General features: G+C 32.4%; 1 protein-coding gene across 2 annotated transcripts; it reads left to right on the top strand.

Annotated features, from left to right (window-relative positions):
• The first annotated feature begins 4201 nt into the window (after positions 1–4201).
• Positions 4202–11781, top strand: LOC110102610 (cytokinin riboside 5'-monophosphate phosphoribohydrolase LOG1). 2 transcript variants are annotated; one of them, XM_028695468.1, is made up of 7 exons: positions 4202–4524; positions 4663–4760; positions 4932–4962; positions 6477–6576; positions 7792–7862; positions 9108–9251; positions 9547–9687. In XM_028695468.1, exons 1-7 carry the CDS (start codon positions 4399–4401, stop codon positions 9598–9600), a joined length of 624 nt encoding a protein of 207 aa, XP_028551301.1. In that variant the 5' UTR covers positions 4202–4398; the 3' UTR covers positions 9601–9687. The 2 variants fall into 2 exon arrangements, with proteins under 2 accessions (XP_028551301.1, XP_020686675.1); XM_020831016.2 differs by lacking the exon at positions 9547–9687 and adding an exon at positions 11395–11781 and having other exon boundaries at positions 4205–4524.
• Positions 11782–18481: the final 6700 nt, after the last annotated feature.

Here is an 18481-nt window from a genome sequence, read left to right as displayed (position 1 = left end):
TGAAGCGTTGTTGGAAGGTCCAAACCACAATTTAGACTATCAAACATGACATGTTATAGTCGATTCGAGAGTCTCGACGAAACAAATCCAACAAGCTTAAGATCACTGAATTCTGATATCATTAAGATATTCAAATGCCCAATAAACGGTCCACGATCAAGGGATTCAATTTCGGACGTCTATCCAAACCACTCCCAATTTACCCTTAATCCTCCTCCTGTTTAGGGGCCATACCACTCTTAGAAATCTATAAATAGACCCCTCCATTCTCATGAAAGGGGGATCTCAAGCAAGGAATTAAGAGAGAAATCGGAGATCGCTCTTGCCTCCTTGCTCCTCCTCGACCACTATCTTGAGTTCTTCCAGACCACTTTCTGACGTCGGAGTTCTGCCAAACCACTGTCGGACCACTAACTGAGGCCCGAACTTTTGTCGAATCACCAACATAAATCGGAGTTCTGCCAGACTACCAAATAACGCTCATACTTCCCCTAGACCACCGCCTTACAACAATGATCTTTCGGACCCCTATCGTTTGTCGACTACAGTCCTTCCGACTTCTGTCGCCTACTATGATCCTACCTTTCTCCAATTCCAAAGAACGATCTTTCTGACCCCTATATCACGTCGATTACGGTCCTTCCAACCTCCCTCGCTAGATAACGATCTTTCTGACCCCTGTATCCCGCCTACAACGGTTCTTCCGGCCTCCCTCGCCAGACATCGGTCCTTCCGACCACCAACATCAATCTACGATCCTTCCGACCTCCTTCACCTGCCGACTATGGTTATGCTGACTGAACTAACATTTCAACACGAATTCTTCTGATTCCCACCATATAATATAATGTACATTTGCTACATCAACCCAAGGACTTCCCTCCAAGGAAATGTCTCATTTGTAATCGACTACAAATAATAGGGGATTCATTCAAACTGGGCTAGGCCCTGTAGTTTTCCTCTTTTTTAGGAGTTTCCATGTAAAAACTATGATGTGTGTCTTATGAACTCTACACCATTCTCTTTTATATGTATGCATGTGGAATCTTCATACATAGCTAAGACGTTAAACTTTATATTTCCTTAATGCTGTGAATATTCTTGGACGCAACAATTATTATTATTATATTCCACAAATTAGAGGTGATGGAGTTCTATTATTTGAGTGTGTCAGCTTTCGTTCTAAATAAGAAATTTTGATTTAAGTTGAATCAGGTTCAAAATGATTGATTTTTCGTTGACTTTTTAGACAAAATGATCTATTAATTTTGTTATTATTTTAGTTGCTAATAGTTATTATCTATAGAACTGCAGGATAGATCCACTATAAGCTCGGAATCCATCCCCTCCCCCAAATAGGGAAAAAAAAATGTTACATGATTCTTTAGATAATGTGTCCCTCTTTATTTATTTTTTAGTATTTAAACAAGGGTTTTTCGGCAATTGTTCCCCTAAAAATTTTTAAATATAAGTTCTTTAGGCATTTTCCCCAACATAATTAAACGCATTATGTAGAGATGTTACTGTTAGAGAACGATGAATCAAATACAAAGAGAAATAGTAAAGAAATTTCAAAAATATCCTACAACCAAAATTTGTTCGGGGTGCGCTGCCTCCTTGGAGCCTTGACAAATCTGCGTAGCGTACAACAATGAACAAATAGGGATGAAGAGATAGTGCTCTCAGAACAAATTTTGATTGTAAGGATATTTTTGAAATAAAAAACTCTATATATTTACTTATAAATTTGCCCCTCCTGAGAATTAAGCTACTTACGCCCCTATATAGAAGAGTACATTTATAATATTTATTTATAAAATTAGCATACTATGGCTGCATAAATATGTTTATATAAATATATTTATATATTATGTAATTACAGAAGTGTACAAATATTACATATATATCATATATTAAGTCAATTTTGAAATTTATCATAGTTTGAGCAAAGTAATTTCAATTACAAGTTCACTAAAATTTAATTAGCCAAGTCAGTTTCACATCTCAAAAATTACTATTAGCCACCTATTTTTATTTCTATTTCAAATTTTATTATGTCTAATATGTGTTCTAAGGTGTTTAATTTTCAGTCTAGCTTCTATCATCAATTCTTTTTTTTTTTATCTATTTTCTAACAACCCCCTCAATTTTCTTAAATATTAGAGATTTCTACTCTTTTTATAAACTTACAAAAATTAGCAAAATTAGCAATTATATGGGCATATGATGCCTATGCCAATTTGAAAATGCATGTTTTTTTTTGTGATTTTCTTTTGAGTGTTGCAAGTTACAACCAATCAATTTCATTTCATTAATGTAAATATTACAAAAACTGCATGCAATAAAACAAAAAAATAGAAGAAAGGATTGAAAAGAAACGACTTTCAAAAACTCAAAAGAGGGCTCATAAAGTAGAACATAATGTATCATTGCTTCCATCCAGCAGCAGAAGCAAAACAAATATGCACACCATGCATCATTCTGGGTGTTCAAATGTAGCATGCAAGGAGCTTGGTGTATATATCTAGTTCTGATTGGTATAAAAAACTGCTAGGTTGATATGTCACATCATTAAAACCAAGTTAAAATCAAGAAAAAAATTTAGGTTGATCAGTCTGGTTCCCTAAGTAGGGCTGTCAATATTTGACAAAACCCAAAAATTTGACCTGAACCCGACCCAAAATTTTCGGGTTAGGAACAACCCGTTTGGCAAGCGGGTCGGATTCGGATTCCAAATTTCAACCCTTTTTAAAAATTGGGTCTATTTTGAGTCAACCTGCTAACCCGAAGTTGACCCGGACCTAACTAGAAACCCCCACCTCAACCATTCCGTCGTCCGCGTAAGGTAAAGTTTTGAACGAGTCAATAAAAGACTTCTTTGTCTCCTTCAATGACGTACCTTCCTGTTCGTTAGGACTTCTGTGAGAGCTCGCTTGTTGCAAAGGTAATCATCTTCGGAGGGACATGTCGGTCGGAAGACTTCTTTGCCTCCTTCGATGACGTTCCTTCATATCGGGTCGGAAGTCACGAGACTCACGACAGCTCACAATTGGATCGGAAGCAGAAGTAATGACGACGACGGAAAGGTCCTAACTTCGGAGGGAGATCGCTTGTTGTGAAGGTAACCATCTTCGGAGGGAGCTGTCGGGTTGGAAGACTAATTCTTTGCCTCCTTCAACGACGTTCCTTACTGTCGGATCGAAAACAACAACTAAGAATCGGAATCGTAAGTAACGATGACGATGGGAGGATCCGGAGGGAGCTCGCTTGTTTCCAAGGTAACCATTTTCTTCCATTCGTGCGCTTCTCACACCATGTCGGGTCGGGGACGGGTCGGTTCCAGGTTGCAATTTCTGACCCTTTTGCAAAATCTGGTCGGATTCGGGTCTCATCAAATAATAGCATGTCAATATCGGATGCAACCCGATTTTGACACCCCTATCCCTAAGATTAATAATTCTCAAAAATACATCAAAGTGATTCTCTGGATGAAGGAAATATGCTCGTATTTTGATTTGTTTAGGTCAACATACAGAAGAATTTTATACCAATTATGATCTCAAACCTTGCTGTCCTCCTTGTTGCAACCTAGGTTAACCACCTCACCACACCCGCGACCCTCAATCCTGTGCAATCTTGCTACAACCTAAAAAAAGCTCCGCAAGCTAGCAAACTCCATGACTCGCCTTCCTCAATATTTTCTCTTTATACACTAAGCCAAACAAAAATTGTATATTTTACAAACTATTAAATTAAAAAAATACATAATGTATTTGTAATATATCAATATTTTGAATACTTATAATTCAAGCTTTCCCTTAGAAAAAATTTAGAAAGAAAATCAATTGTGAGATTTTTGTCCCACGCTGCTAAGAGACAGTGACGTTGGAGCTCTAGAATTCTTCAAGCCTTCTATCTCTATTGAATTTAAGGCCAATGATCCTTTTATGTAGATAATAGGGGGATATTTATAGATTTTGAAAGTACCAAACTCCTATAAAATAGCCAAGTTTTTAAATTTAAGTACCTTAATGATGTCAAAATTAAGCAATTGTACTCGTTAAACTGGTCTAATCAAGCTGCTTAATTTGATTATAATCATGTCTAATTAGAGATTCATCCCGATTGAGGTGAGGACCTATCGAATTTGTTTTATTAGTGTAATATTTCTTTATATAGCATTTGCTGCACTGGTTTTGAAAACTCCTGTGAGTAAATCTAGCCACTAAACTCTCGTGGCTGGGCGTGTATATAAAAGAACCCCGCGCCCCTTCCCGTTACCAGTAGGAAAAAAACCAGAGGAAGAGAACAGAGCTATAGCATAAAACTATCATAGAACTGAGGAAGAAATAAAAGAAGGGAGCTTTCAGCTTTCAGAGCCATCTTTGGTTCTCGAGAATGGAAGGACAAGCGCAGCAGAAGCAATCTTTGTCAAGGTTTAAAAGGATCTGCGTCTTCTGCGGTAGCAGCTCCGGGAAGAAGGCAAGCTACCAGCTCGCAGCTATACAGCTCGGCCATGAATTGGTCAGTTCTCTGTTTCATACGTCACTGATCTTCCCTTTGTTTTCTGTAAATTGAATTTCTGGAATAATAACATGATTAAAAAAGCTTCTTTTTCTCTTACGATCTGCTCTGGTTTGGCTAATTGTTCCGTCTGTGCAGGTGGAGAGGAACATTGACTTAGTCTATGGTGGCGGCAGCGTCGGCCTTATGGGCGTCGTCTCTCAGGCCGTCTTTAATGGCGGTCGCCATGTTATCGGGTCTCTTTCTCTTTCTCTCTCAATCTTTTCCTCAAGAATTGCACAAAGAAATTATATTTCTGATGATTGTTAGTATGAAGAGCTGCTAAGTTACAGAGCTTTCTTTCTCAACAATGGAGGATTGGTAGTAGAGAAGGTTTGCTCATGAAGCCTGTTCTGTGTACATTGCAGGGTAATTCCGAGGACCCTCATGCCCAGAGAGGTATTGTACATGACAACTGGGCAACATTTCTCCTCACCCCACCTATCTCAGACATTACACTTTGTCTCCAAATTAATAAATTTATATACATAGAAAGAAAACATTCCTTCTGTATTTTCATTATCAATTATTTCTATTAAAATGGTTTTTTTTTGGTTCCTTTAATCATGAATAATATGATTCTCACCCTCAAAATCAGGACAATTTCAACACATTGCTTGGCTAATAAATAGAATTTGAATTATGGAGCAAAATTATATAAATATGAGTTGATTAAAAAAAATTTATTTCATTTATTATGAAAGAAAGAAATTTTCAATTCAAATATTTTTTGCAATTAAATGAGTAAAAAAAGAGTGGAATTAAAGAAGATAATTAAAAATAAATCAGTTGTAGTAAGAAAAATGCATATATTTTTAATATTCTTGTTGTTGAATGGTTTAATTTTGATATATATTAAATGTATTTTATAATAATATTTTTCAAATGAATTGTCATATGAGCTTGAGATTCAAGTTGGGATTGAATCATATAATTTAAATATTATTTTGTTGTAAAAATATGAGTGTATTAGTCTTTGTTTAAATAAAAAAGTGATTTAGGCTTTATTTGAGACATCTTTCTTATAGCTTTTTAATTCAGCTTTTTAGTAGAAAAATATCTTAAAATTAGAATTTTTTTGACAAAAAAATTGATTTAAAAAGAAAAAACAAAGTTTTCTAAAATAAAGTCCTAGACTTCATTTGAAACAGTTTTTTTACTACTTTATGAAGCAGTTTTTTAGTACAAAAATTTCAAAAGTTACTTCATAAGCAGAAAGAAAGATGCGCCAAATGAAGTCTTATTCTACTTGAATTTAGTTTGTATTAGGTTCTATAAGCAGTAGCTTTACTGTTATTTAGCTTTTAAACCACACACTTCTTTTTTGCTATAATTTTTTTATGCTTCTTAGAAATTTTTATGATACGATGTTGTTTTTTATAATTAGTTGTGTTAATATATGATGACTATAAGAAAAATGTTCTCCATTTTTGTCAAAAAAGAATATATTTATATTATTCATAAAAATTTTCAAAAATAAAAAAATAAAGTTTCCAAAACAACATAAAAAACATCTTTATAAAAAATTGCAGCCGCCTCAAATAAATCCTTAATCACTTATCTTGTCCCCTTTAATCCATACCTTTTAGTAATGATATGAGAGCTAATAAGTCTACTATGATCTGATGGTTTATTTGATTTCTAGCTCCCCTTGGTCTTTGATATCTTCCAACATGACTAAAGAAAGGTTTAAGATGGCCTGAAATGATTAAGTGTACTCTTAAGGAGAATAATGATATTTTTATCTCTAATCCTAACTTGATATAAGATATCATATCATCATTAGTTTAACAAATCCAGCTTTAATATTCCATTAATAATACACTCACAAGACAAAGCAAAACTACTATAGAAAATAAGAAGTGGTGCCTTCAGTGATACCGATAGTTAAAGTTGTTAAGTCTTCACTTCAGATAACTGGAGAGACTGTAGGAGAAGTCAGAGCGGTCTCTGGCATGCACCAGAGAAAAGCAGAAATGGGAAGGCAAGCTGATGCCTTCATTGCCTTACCTGGTAACCATTTTTCATCCATTCATCCAATGCATTTTATCACTACTCTATTTTTGGGTAGAATTTTCTTCTCATTATTGGAATCTGAAAAGCAAAATTTGTGACTTTTCAACTTTTTAATGTCAATAACTGTTCACTTTGTCATAATGGTAATGGTATGGGAGTTATAGTTCTCATGCTTTTTTCTTTTGCATTAGGTCCCACATTGTTCAATAATTAATTTATATTTCATAATGTAATCTTACTATAGAATATAATTATAAATATACTAAGGGTCTATTTGTGACAGCTTTGTGAATGCTTTGCTTTTCAAACAGCAATCACAATTTATTTGGGTTATTGCTTTCTTGTTGTTTTTCATTGTCTTTCTACCTTTTCTATAGTGAAAAGCTGATGTATGTCGTAGTAATAGTAAAATTGTTTTCTCTATAGCAACTTCACAACTAGCTTTATAAAATGTTACAGCCATTCCAAATAAATCTGAAGTTTTTGCTTGTAGTTTACTGGAGTTATACAAAATTTCTAACCAACAGGCCACCACCTCTCCCACACTACAAGATGATTTAGGATAAAATAGTTATATTATATATATAAGCTTATAAATGAGAGGCAACTCAGCAACCAATTGGTCCCACCATAGGTCAAAAGAACTATATATTTCCCACCACTTAGGTTTTGTTTGGGACAGCTTTTTTGCTGTTTTCTAAAACAGCTTTCTAAAAATACTAGAAAGTTGTTTTAGAAAGCAACAAAAATATTGTCCCAAACAAAACCTTAGTGTTCGGGAGTATTACAAATTCAGCAGGTGATTTACCTTGCAGTCATCCTACAGGATAAGTGATGGGCCATAGGAAGTTTTGGGAAGTTGCCATCAGCTAATGCCAAGTTTCCTTAGAGACTGTGGTGATGTTGTCACATTTGGATCAAATAGTGTAATTTTCATGATAATAATGTACGACAGAAGAAAGATTGATGGATCTAAAAAGATGTGTTGTTGATGATAAATCCTTTGCAAACGACCTGTTTGAAAAGGGCTGGAACTGCATCTTAAGGGCACATCTTGGCTCCAAGCTCTGAAGCTTTGGGGCCCTAAGAGTGCCCACTGCAGGTAGGGCTATCCTCACATGTTATGGAACAGTAAGGGAATAGTTATGTGAACTGACGTAGTATTTGATCTGGCTTGTTGCTTTCGTGCATGTATTGATTGAGAAAATCCAGGTGGGTATGGAACATTGGAGGAGCTGCTTGAAGTCATTACTTGGGCTCAGCTTGGGATACATGACAAGCCAGTATGTTTATCTCTCCATCTTCAATTTTTTTTTTTTTTTTTTAATTGTTTGATTTGATTTTGTTTAGGGTGTTTTAATTCGTGTTATTGACAAATATTCTCTTTATATCACTAAAAAAATTGTTGATGATATAAAAAATAAGGGAACTTAAGAAATCTTTGTGACCATCTGGTAGAAGTTGAAAGGAAAAGATTTGTCATTAGATATTCAGGTTTCGTTTGAGACAATTTTCTTAATGTTTTTTAAAATAATTTTTTAGTACACAAATTTCTTGAACTAAAAATTTTTGTATTAAAAAACTGCTTTAGAAAATAATAAAAGAGTTGTCTAAAATGAAGCCTATATTGGCAAACTTAGTTTGATTTTTTTAAGTGAATGCAAATTTGTATTCTAATGTGTTTTGATGAATGTTGTAAAATAATAATAAATATTTTAAGAAAATAATTAAAATTCCCAAAAAATAAATCCAAATTATATAGCTAAAATGAACTTTTTTTAAAAAGCTAAAGCATGAGAAAAATATAATGTTTTTTTTTTTTAGTTAGCTTAATCGGAATAGCCATGCATTATCAGTCCATTTATTTGTACTTTAGAAAGACATTAAAAAATTGGAGCTTATGGAAAATCATTTATAAGAAGTTTTCTGTTTTCATTGTTTTCTTATGGTTAATTGGTTATGCTTATTAGCTTTCCATAGATTACATCTAGAATGATAATAAAAAGTCATTTTTGCACATATATGAATTTTATATATGCATTCATCAACACTATATATATCCACAAGTATGCACACACAGTCACACACATTGGCGTATACACACATAACAAACACCCGCATGTACGCACACACACTCAAGTGTGCCCACATGCACATGCACACAAACACATGCTCACTCGTATACACATATGTGCACACAAATGCATACCCGCACGCACACTTCACACAGACACACACATGCCTATTCCCACGCAAACCTCCATGTACTCATGCACGAGAAATTATTTTGTGCGGTGTCCGAAAGCGTCCGGAGGCTGATAATCCGGGAGTGTCACATCATCTAATGCATTGTGTATTGGATGACATGATGCGTCCGAATTAACATCCGGATGTGTCCAGACACTGCATGCAATAATTTTTCCTCATGCGCACACACAAAATATATATGCACATTTCATAGGCAACAAGTATATAGAATTAATGAATAATTGTAATGAATGATTGAATTGTAAAAAAAAAAATTGCAGGTTGGCTTGTTGAATGTGGAGGGGTACTACAATTCCCTCCTAAATTTTGTCGACAAAGCAGTTGATGAGGGATTCATTGATCCAGCCGCCCGTCATATTATAATCTCTGCTCAAACAACCCATGAATTGCTATCTAAGCTCGAGGTACTAAGCGCTACTTATTTATATCATTTTTTTTTCTTTCAAATCATCTTAACTATATTATTATATATATATATATATATATATATATATTATATATATATCCCATACTGATATTATTTAAATATAAATAATAACTCGTCATGCTAAAAAATATTTACATTAAAAGTAGGATAAAAAAGTTTATTGATTTTTAGCTGGTTGAAAATTGCTTTTTTTATTGATATGCTGGCTATAGGCTTTTTATATATTTTTTATTAGATTTTTCTAGTGATTTCTGTGTATTATCTATTGTCAGGGATGTAAACGAGGTCGAGTCATCTCTATCTTGAGCTTGAGCTTGATTAATTAATGAAGTTCGAGTTTGAGCTTGAGCTCGAGCTTTATCTTACGAGTTGAGCCGATAAAGCTTGAGCTTGGCTCACAAACCGACTGGGTTTATTATGAAAGATAGAAAATGATTATGATTTAAGTAATTAATATAATGAAATGGTAAAAAATGAAAATTTAATAAAAATTAATAAAGTGTTACTTAATATAAAAAATTATGTTATAAATTTAAATATTTTTAACACTTTCATTGAAAATACTAAATTCTAATATATTTTAATTATATTTATATTCATATTTTTTAAACGAGTCAGCTTCATGAGCTTGTAGAGCTAAGTCAGAGTTAGCTCATCGAACCGGCTCAAGAAACTATATAAAAATACTCTATAATATTATATTGAAGAAGATAAAAACAGATTGATCCTTATCCACAGGTTCGCATAGAAAATTTTTTTCAGTAGGTGGTGTGGTCGATCATTGGCCATCACTTCTAATGTTTAGGTGGGTAGAGTACAAAGGTGAGATACATAATTAGGGCAAGAGTAGGTTTTGACATGAGGATTTAAATTCCTTTTTCTTTGATAAATTTGAATATTTTTTACCGTTATCAAAATTTTCTTATTTTAATTGAAATGTTATTCAAAATTAAGTTATAATTTATAAATGAGGATTTTTGTCATTTTCTCTATAATAGTTTTACAAAGTAGTAATAAAATTTCTCAAACAAAATCTAAGACTTCATTTGAATGATTTTTTTTATTGTTTCTTAAAATATACAACTTTTTTAGTAAAGCCTTTTAAAAAGTTATCCTAAAAAGCTAAGATTTCATTTGGGATGACTTTTTACTGTTTCTCTAAAGCAATTTTTGTATAAAATTCTTAATTTTTTAACTAAAAAATTAAATTAAGAACAAATAAGAAAGCCGTCTCAAACAAAGCCTAAGGTTTTTTTTTTTTTTATTTTTACTTTTAAAAACTCTTTTATGGGCCACAATCTAAAAAATGGTATTTGAAAAAATAATTTTTTAAGTCAAGAATTTAAAAATGTGATAAAAACACTCTTCTAAACACATTATTTTTTACTAATTACTTTTGTCAAAAAATTGTTCCAAATAATGTATAAGAGGAATTGTATGAGAAAATTTTTTATAATGTGCATAATTATTAAACATTTAATAAACATAAAATTTTCATTATTATTATTATTATTATTATTATTTTGGGACATTTAGGTCATTTAAGACAAACTCACACACACAATCGCATACACATAAACTCAAATCCTAAGACTCTTTAGTTGAAAGTCGTAGCTCTAACCAACAAGCCAAGGAGAGCTGTGTATTTTTTTTTTTATTTATTTTCATTATTATCGAAAGGCAATAATTTTTCTTAAACTAGATGGGCCAGCTCTCTGGTTCCACCACTTCATAGCTTCACTTGTTGGGATCTGAAAGAGCATTCAATAGTGTACAAAACTTTTAATCCACTTCAATGAAGCATTAATGATTGCTAAGACTTTGACTATTTTGTGATATATTTTTTAAATATATTATTAAAATTTAATTTATAAATTATTAAGTAGTTTAGCCATGTTTTAATACTATAATTAATTGTTTTTTATAAATGAAAATGATTATTAAAATAATCATATAATCATATCTTTATAATTATAAAATAATATTTATAGTTTTTTTTTTAAATGATATAATTAAGAGACAAATGTCGATAATCTTTTTTTTTCATAATTTTATTGAAGGTTGAAATATGATATATTTATTAAGTAAAAAAAATATTGCTATGGTTTTGGGTTTTGTAGGAGTATGAGCCCATGCACCATGGTGTCACACCCAAGCTCAATTGGGAGAAGGAGCAATTAGGTCAAGCAACTAAATTGGACATTGCGCGTTGACTCGACCTTCTTTTCTCATTTATGTATATTATTATTTTTAATTATTAATGGGTTTATTATAAGCCGGAAGGCAAGCTTAATAACTACTTAGGCTTCGTTTGGGATGGCTTTTTTGCTGCTTCTTAAAGCAGCTTCTTATTACACAAATTAAAATTTTTGTACTAGGAAGTTGATTTAAGAAGCAGAAAGAAAACCGTCTCAAACGAAGCCTTAATTAGCTTTATATGTACCATTTACTTATTTTGTAAGCTCTCTTTCTATTACAATATCATTTTGCTATCTCATTATAATTAAGATTTCCATATTAAGTTTGGATAATTAGTTAAGCTCATACGTAAATTTGCATGGCCTCAAGATGTAAGTCTACATGCTCTATATAATGTATATTTTTTTATCATTGAGATTAGTTTAAATAATATTTAATAAGGAGCATTCATTAATTAGTAATACATTAATTAATTGAATTTTAAATTGTTCAATATTTTACTATCGATTTTATCCAATCAAAATGACTTTCATATGTTAGGACGGTCGACGATATCTTTATTTAAGTCTTAAATTTTTCTTCTAGATATTTTAATTAATTATTGGATCTATTCTCATAATTCTCAGTTTAAAATATTAATAAATTTGTAATATCATTATTTTACCTCCATACTAATTATAATTCAATTAATTTTATCAAAATAAAAATATATAAATAAACAATGAATAATAACTAATTACTTAAACATAAAAATCATAATAATTAATTTAATATTTTTAGTCATTTAAAAAATTCTATCAACATGCAGTTTGTAAGCATACAATTAAACTAAAATATGTAAATGCCATTGATAAATAAAGTAAATATTTAATAACTAGAATTAAACACATGAAAAATAAGTAGAAAAACCATACACTTCACTTTAGCTATCATTTCCTTATAGGCCAAATACATTGTGAAGCACTTCATTGTTAGGTTCATCTAATGGGGCATGATATATGATCAAGACATGAAAATAATGTTCAAGAAGAAGAAAAACAGGCTGACCTTTTTTTAAAAGGAAATCAATGTGATTCTTTATGCCCATCTCTATATTATGGAACTAGAAAATTATTAGACCATATGGGCAGAGGCAGAGGTATCAAAACAGGTTGATGGATTGGGTTTAGATTTGACTTGAAAGTGACTTGAATCTAATTAAGCTGAATCCGACCCGTTTAATAAATATGTCAAAAAGACAAACCTGAACCTGACCCACTAGCAACCTGAATGACCTGAATCGATCAGACCCGCTAACCCATTTTGATTAAAAAATTTATGAATAATTAACTATGAAGTTTATGATATTTGATAAAAAATAAGAAGATTATTAAAAACATTTAAGAAAGAAGGATGTTTAACGAAGCATTTTATGATCAAAGGGGATTTGCGGGTCAACCCAAGCCCAACTCGTTTAATAAACTGATAAAAAAACACAACCTGGACCCGACCTATTTATTAAATATGTAGCCTGAGTCTTTTTTTTTTTTTTTTTGGTCGAGCTAGTGGGTTGGTCATTACATTAAAATCACATGTAATATTTTTTTTATATGTTAGAATAATATAAAGAGAAATATTATAAATATAGATCATAAATATCACATGTAACATTTAAGAGTTCATTGTCTATTTAAAATTTACAATCCTCATAATTATAATGTGGAAAAAATCATAAAATTTGTGTTCATGAATATAGGAGAGTTGATAGCTAAATTATATAAATTTTTGTCTTATGTCATGTGACAACCTGTTAGGGTTTAGCATCTTCCATTGAGAAACAAACAATATGTACCAATCAAAAATGAACAAAGACAGAGACAAGTGGGCATAAAATTTCAAAAGAAAATTCTCCTTGCCTGTAGCTAATTTTGAAGAGCCTTTTCTGAGAAATTTTTATGTGCGGATGCTGAATATCGTATGGAAACTAATCAAAATTTGTCATGACATTCCTTCGCTCAATACCGCTCGGTACCATTGATGTGCATGTATTTGATTCGCCTCCGAACGTAGAGCTGTATCTGGTGTCCGCACATAATAATTCCTCTTTTGTTTTCTTGATGATTAAAGCCGAGAGGGTGAAAATGTAGTGTTAATAACGCTCAGCATTTTTATATGATGCTTATATTTCTATTTTATATTGTACCTATCAAAAATTTAAAAAGAAAAGGGTTGTATTGAAACATGAAAGCAAAAGGAGAAAGGGATAGACAGTTAAAAGCACCTGACATTTTTTCTCTTTTACACAAGAATTTGAACTGATAGCTTTTTTTTTCTATGGTTAGTATTTGGCCAACCATTATCAATTTTCAACCATGCGAATAATTTTGAATGGTTGACTTTGAATCTTGAATCCGATAAAACTATATAGATTTTGGATGAGTTGGATTGAAAGTCAATCACCAAATGAGCGGGGCTTGGTGATGATTATGTTATGGTTTTATTTTAAAAAATGGCCTAATGATAAGGCCCATTAGAGCCGAGTCTAAGATTACTGATTAGATAAAGGTCATCACGACCCTGAATTCGATAGAAGAAACCAAGCTAACAAAAGTACTCAATCCCGTGGCTAACCAGAAGAAGATATTAGTCAGTAGGGTTATTGGTCCAACTCCTTAAAAAATTTGATCATAGTTTTCGTCTATAAATATTATGTCTTATAAGGCACTCATTGACATAGCTACGTGTCAGAGCTCAGTCAGACCAAGCGAGGCTAACCAACTACTTCATGCATTTGATCCTTATTTTGAACTTACTAAAGCTCATTTAATTTAATCAAATGATTGCAACTAGCAACATTTAGTTTATAGCAAGTTTTAATTAGACTTTTTCTCTTTTGATTTGCTTGTTATCCTTAATTATAACGTTTTCTATAGAGCTATGACTCCATGATCCAACCTATAAACAAGAGATCCAAGGGCAAGCTTAAGACATTATAAGTCTAGTACTTTCTAGTAGCATATACTATAGAGAACTCTCATTAACTTTCTCTTTCCTTTTCTCTTCCTCTATCTATTGTTATGTAGTCGTTATGAAAAGTATAATTTTAGTTTTATTCATAGAGAATTTTAAATTTAACACTTAGCATAAATTTAAATTCAATCATGCTAATACATAAAAAAACTTAGCTCAATTTACAATTAATTATAATAGGTTTAGTCAAAATTAGGGCTTCATTTGGAAAAACTTTCTTACTATTTTATGAAGTAAATATTTTTGTACAATTTTTTTTTTTAATTATAATTTTTTTACTAGAAACCGGCTTCATGTAGTGATAAGAAAGCTGTCATAAATGAAGTCCAAGACTTCATCTTCATGTGGGACGGCTTTTTTATTGCTTTTTAAAACGAAGTTTAAAATTTTTTTTTATTGAAACTCTGTTTTAAGAAGTAATAAAAGAGCCATCCCAAATGAAGCCTTCATTTGAAACGGTTTTCTTACTGCTTCTTAAAATTGTTTTTTAGTAAATTCTCGGGCCTTTTTGTTAGCTACGGCCTTCATGGGCCTTTTAAATAATGTCGTCCATATAATAAATTATCTAATAAGTAATTAAAATATAATTAACTGGCATTTTATTGAGTTCTTAGCAACATACTTATTAAATAATAGATCATGATCTCAACATAAATAAGCAAGAGAATCGATGATCACATATGAAAAATTTTAAATTTAATAATTATCTATTCAATTATATAAATAAATAAATCACATATGAATGAATATCTTCATATGCACTTTATATGGCATCAAAAAATTTATTTGATTAAGCACAAATCTTGACATAATTTTCATATGTCAAAGCACCTATGCATTATAACCTAAAATTTTAGAAAATATCTTAAGAACACTCAAATTTTATTTTTTAGTAAATTAATATTCAAAATTAATGTTTTTATTCATCGTTATCAAGGCTAGTGACCCTCCTTATTAGTCTTACTTCATAAAAGTAAAAAAAAAAAAAAAACCACAAAAGACCGGCAATTCTAATGGCTTAAAAAGCTTCTCTCATTTTCATCATGAAATGTGTAGTTCATGATTTATACATATTATATTATATAAATGTTGAAATGAATAACTCATTTTATAATTGATATATCATCAAAATTTATCTTGACCGGGCATGAATCTCGAGGCAAAATTAAGATAGAAACTTTCAAAATTAATTCAAGGTCATATAAACTCTTATTTATACAAACTTATAGTTGAATTAAGTGTCTCAAAAAAGACAATCCAACGACACCAAAATTGACCCAATTTGAGCTCAAATGGGTCCAAACCAAAGACCCGAAGCACATTTGGAAGGTTCAAACCACAATTTGGACTACCAAACAATTTCCAAATGTGACATGTTTATAGTCAAATCAACATGCTTAACGAAAGAATCCAACAAACCCAAGATTGTCGAATTCAGATATCATTAAAACATTAAAATGCATAGTAAAAGATCAATGATCAAGGGGATCAATATCGACCATCCATTCAAATCACTCACAACACACCCATAATTTCACACCTAATTACTGTCCATGGCACTCTCATAAAACTATAAATAGACCATCTCATTCCTCATAGAAAGGGGACAGAAGCAAGGAAGAGAATGAAGAGAGAGAAATTAGAGCACTCTTGCCACTTGACTTCTCCTCGGCCATCGTTGGACTATTGCCTGACTTCTGCTCGATCATTGACAAATGTTGAACTTATGCTTGGACACCAACTAAAATTGGACTTCCACCCATCTTCAAATTACTGTTGGACTTACACACGACAACTAATTGATGTTGAACTTCTGTCCGACCACTGTCTGACACCGTACTTAGACCTAACCACCAACTAACGCTGAACTTCTGCCCAGCCACTGATTGACACCAAACTTCCACCTAGCTGCCAACTACGATCCTTCCACAAACAACAAACTTTCTAACCACTATCTCATACCGACTAAGGTTATTCTGACCCCCATCGCCAACCAATTATTGTTATTCTAACCTCCATTGCCAACCAACTACGGTCCTTCTGACCTTCATCGTTAGACAACAATTTTTTTCCCACCACTGTTGCACCCCAACTACGACCCTTTTGACCTCCATCACCCGTCAACTATAATCCTTTCGACTTATGTCGCTAGACAAATGATCTTTCTGACCATTGTCTCTCGCCGACTATGATTCTTCTAACCTCCGTCGCTCGCTGACTGCGATCTTTCTGACCTCCATCACTAAACAATGGTTTTTCTAACCATTGTCGCCAGCCAACTAATGTCCTTCCGACCTTCGTCGCCAGACAATGACCTTTTTTAACCAATGTCGCCCATCGACTATGATCCTTTCAACATCTATCGCAAGATAACATTCTTTTCAACCTCCGTCACCTCCTAACAATAGTCCTTCTGACATCTGTCACCTAATAATGGTCTTTTAAACCTTCGTCTCCTGCTGAATACGGTTCTTCCGACCACCGTTACCCGATTACAATCTTTCCAACCTTAGGGCCCGCTAATTATGGTCCTGCCGACTAAACGAACATGTCAATACCGATTCTTCCAATTCCTACCATGTAATGCACTTTATATGATGTATATTTGCTAAACTATGTCAAGGACTTCCCCCAATGAAAGACCTCATTTGTAATCGACTATAAACACTAGTAGATTCATTCAAACTGGACAAGGCCTTATGGTTTTTCCCTCTTTCATAGGTTTCCACGTAAAAACTCTAATGTCTCTTATAAGCGCTACACCTTCTCTTTTATCTAATTGTGTGTTGTATCTTCATACAAAGCTAAGACATTAAACTTTATATTTTTCTATCGCCGCGAATATTCGAGTACGCAACAATAATATATGTTTCACTTTAGTAGAATCATTTAATTTAAATTAAAATTTTATTTGTGACAGCTTTCTTGCTGCTTTTTAAAACAGTTTTTTAGTACAAAAATTTATTGAACAAAAAAGTATTAAAACTTGCTTTAAAAAATAGTATGAAAACTAGGGATGCAAATGAACCAAACCGAGCCGAGTATGTTAATGTTCATGTTTGATTTCAGTTTTTATTAGCTTGTTCAAATTCGGTTCGTGTTTGATTTGAGCTTTATTGTTTGTGTTCATGTTTGGTTTGTTTAAATTAATGGTGTTTATGTTTGGTTCATGTTCGATTCGTTTAGTGGTTATTGAGCTTTAAACAAACAAGCCTTAACTAGCTATGTTCATAAACATATTTAGCCAATTTTTTTACACTGCCAAACTAGCACGTTCATAAACAAATCAAATAAGTATTCTTGAGCTATCAAATGAGCAAGATCATGAATATAAACATAATTAGTATTTTCGAGCTACTAAATGAGCTAGTTCACGAACAAACAATTTATGATTCATCTTATATTTGTTCATGAATATCTTACACAAATAATATAGCAAACATTGACAAATGTGAAATGTCTCTTGTTTGTGAACAAATTCATTCTATTTAAGGTATAAAATAAAATGAAATTAAATTTATAATAAAAGATTGGTTTTAGTTCGGGCAGAAATTAACATCCTACAAAATAGGGGTGTCAATATTTGACACGACCCGAAAACCCTACTGGAATACGATCTGAAAATTTCATGTTAGGGTCAACCCGAACCCGTTCCCGAAACGGGTCGTGTTCGAGTTCAACAATTCGACCCGTTTCAATAATCGAGTCGGGTTGACTCTTTGACCCGAATTTGACTTGTTTTGACCCGTCAACACGAGATTGACCCATTTTGATCCAATAACCCGAGATTGACCCGTTTGACCAGACAAACCGAGTTTGACCCGTTTAGACCTGAAAACCAGGGACTGGCCCATTTTGGGCCCGAAAACTAGCATTTTTTTGTTGGCACTGAGTAATTCGGGTCGTGTTGGGTTGACTGGACCCGAAGCGGGTCGGGTTTAGGTCCGAATAAATGACCCATTTTCAAAAGCAGGTTGGGTTTGGGTTGACCAGAATATT

This window comes from Dendrobium catenatum, unplaced genomic scaffold (assembly GCF_001605985.2).
Source record: "Dendrobium catenatum unplaced genomic scaffold, ASM160598v2 fragScaff_scaffold_637, whole genome shotgun sequence".
NCBI lineage: Eukaryota > Viridiplantae > Streptophyta > Magnoliopsida > Asparagales > Orchidaceae > Dendrobium > Dendrobium catenatum.
This window is presented reverse-complemented; position numbering and strand designations above follow the sequence as displayed.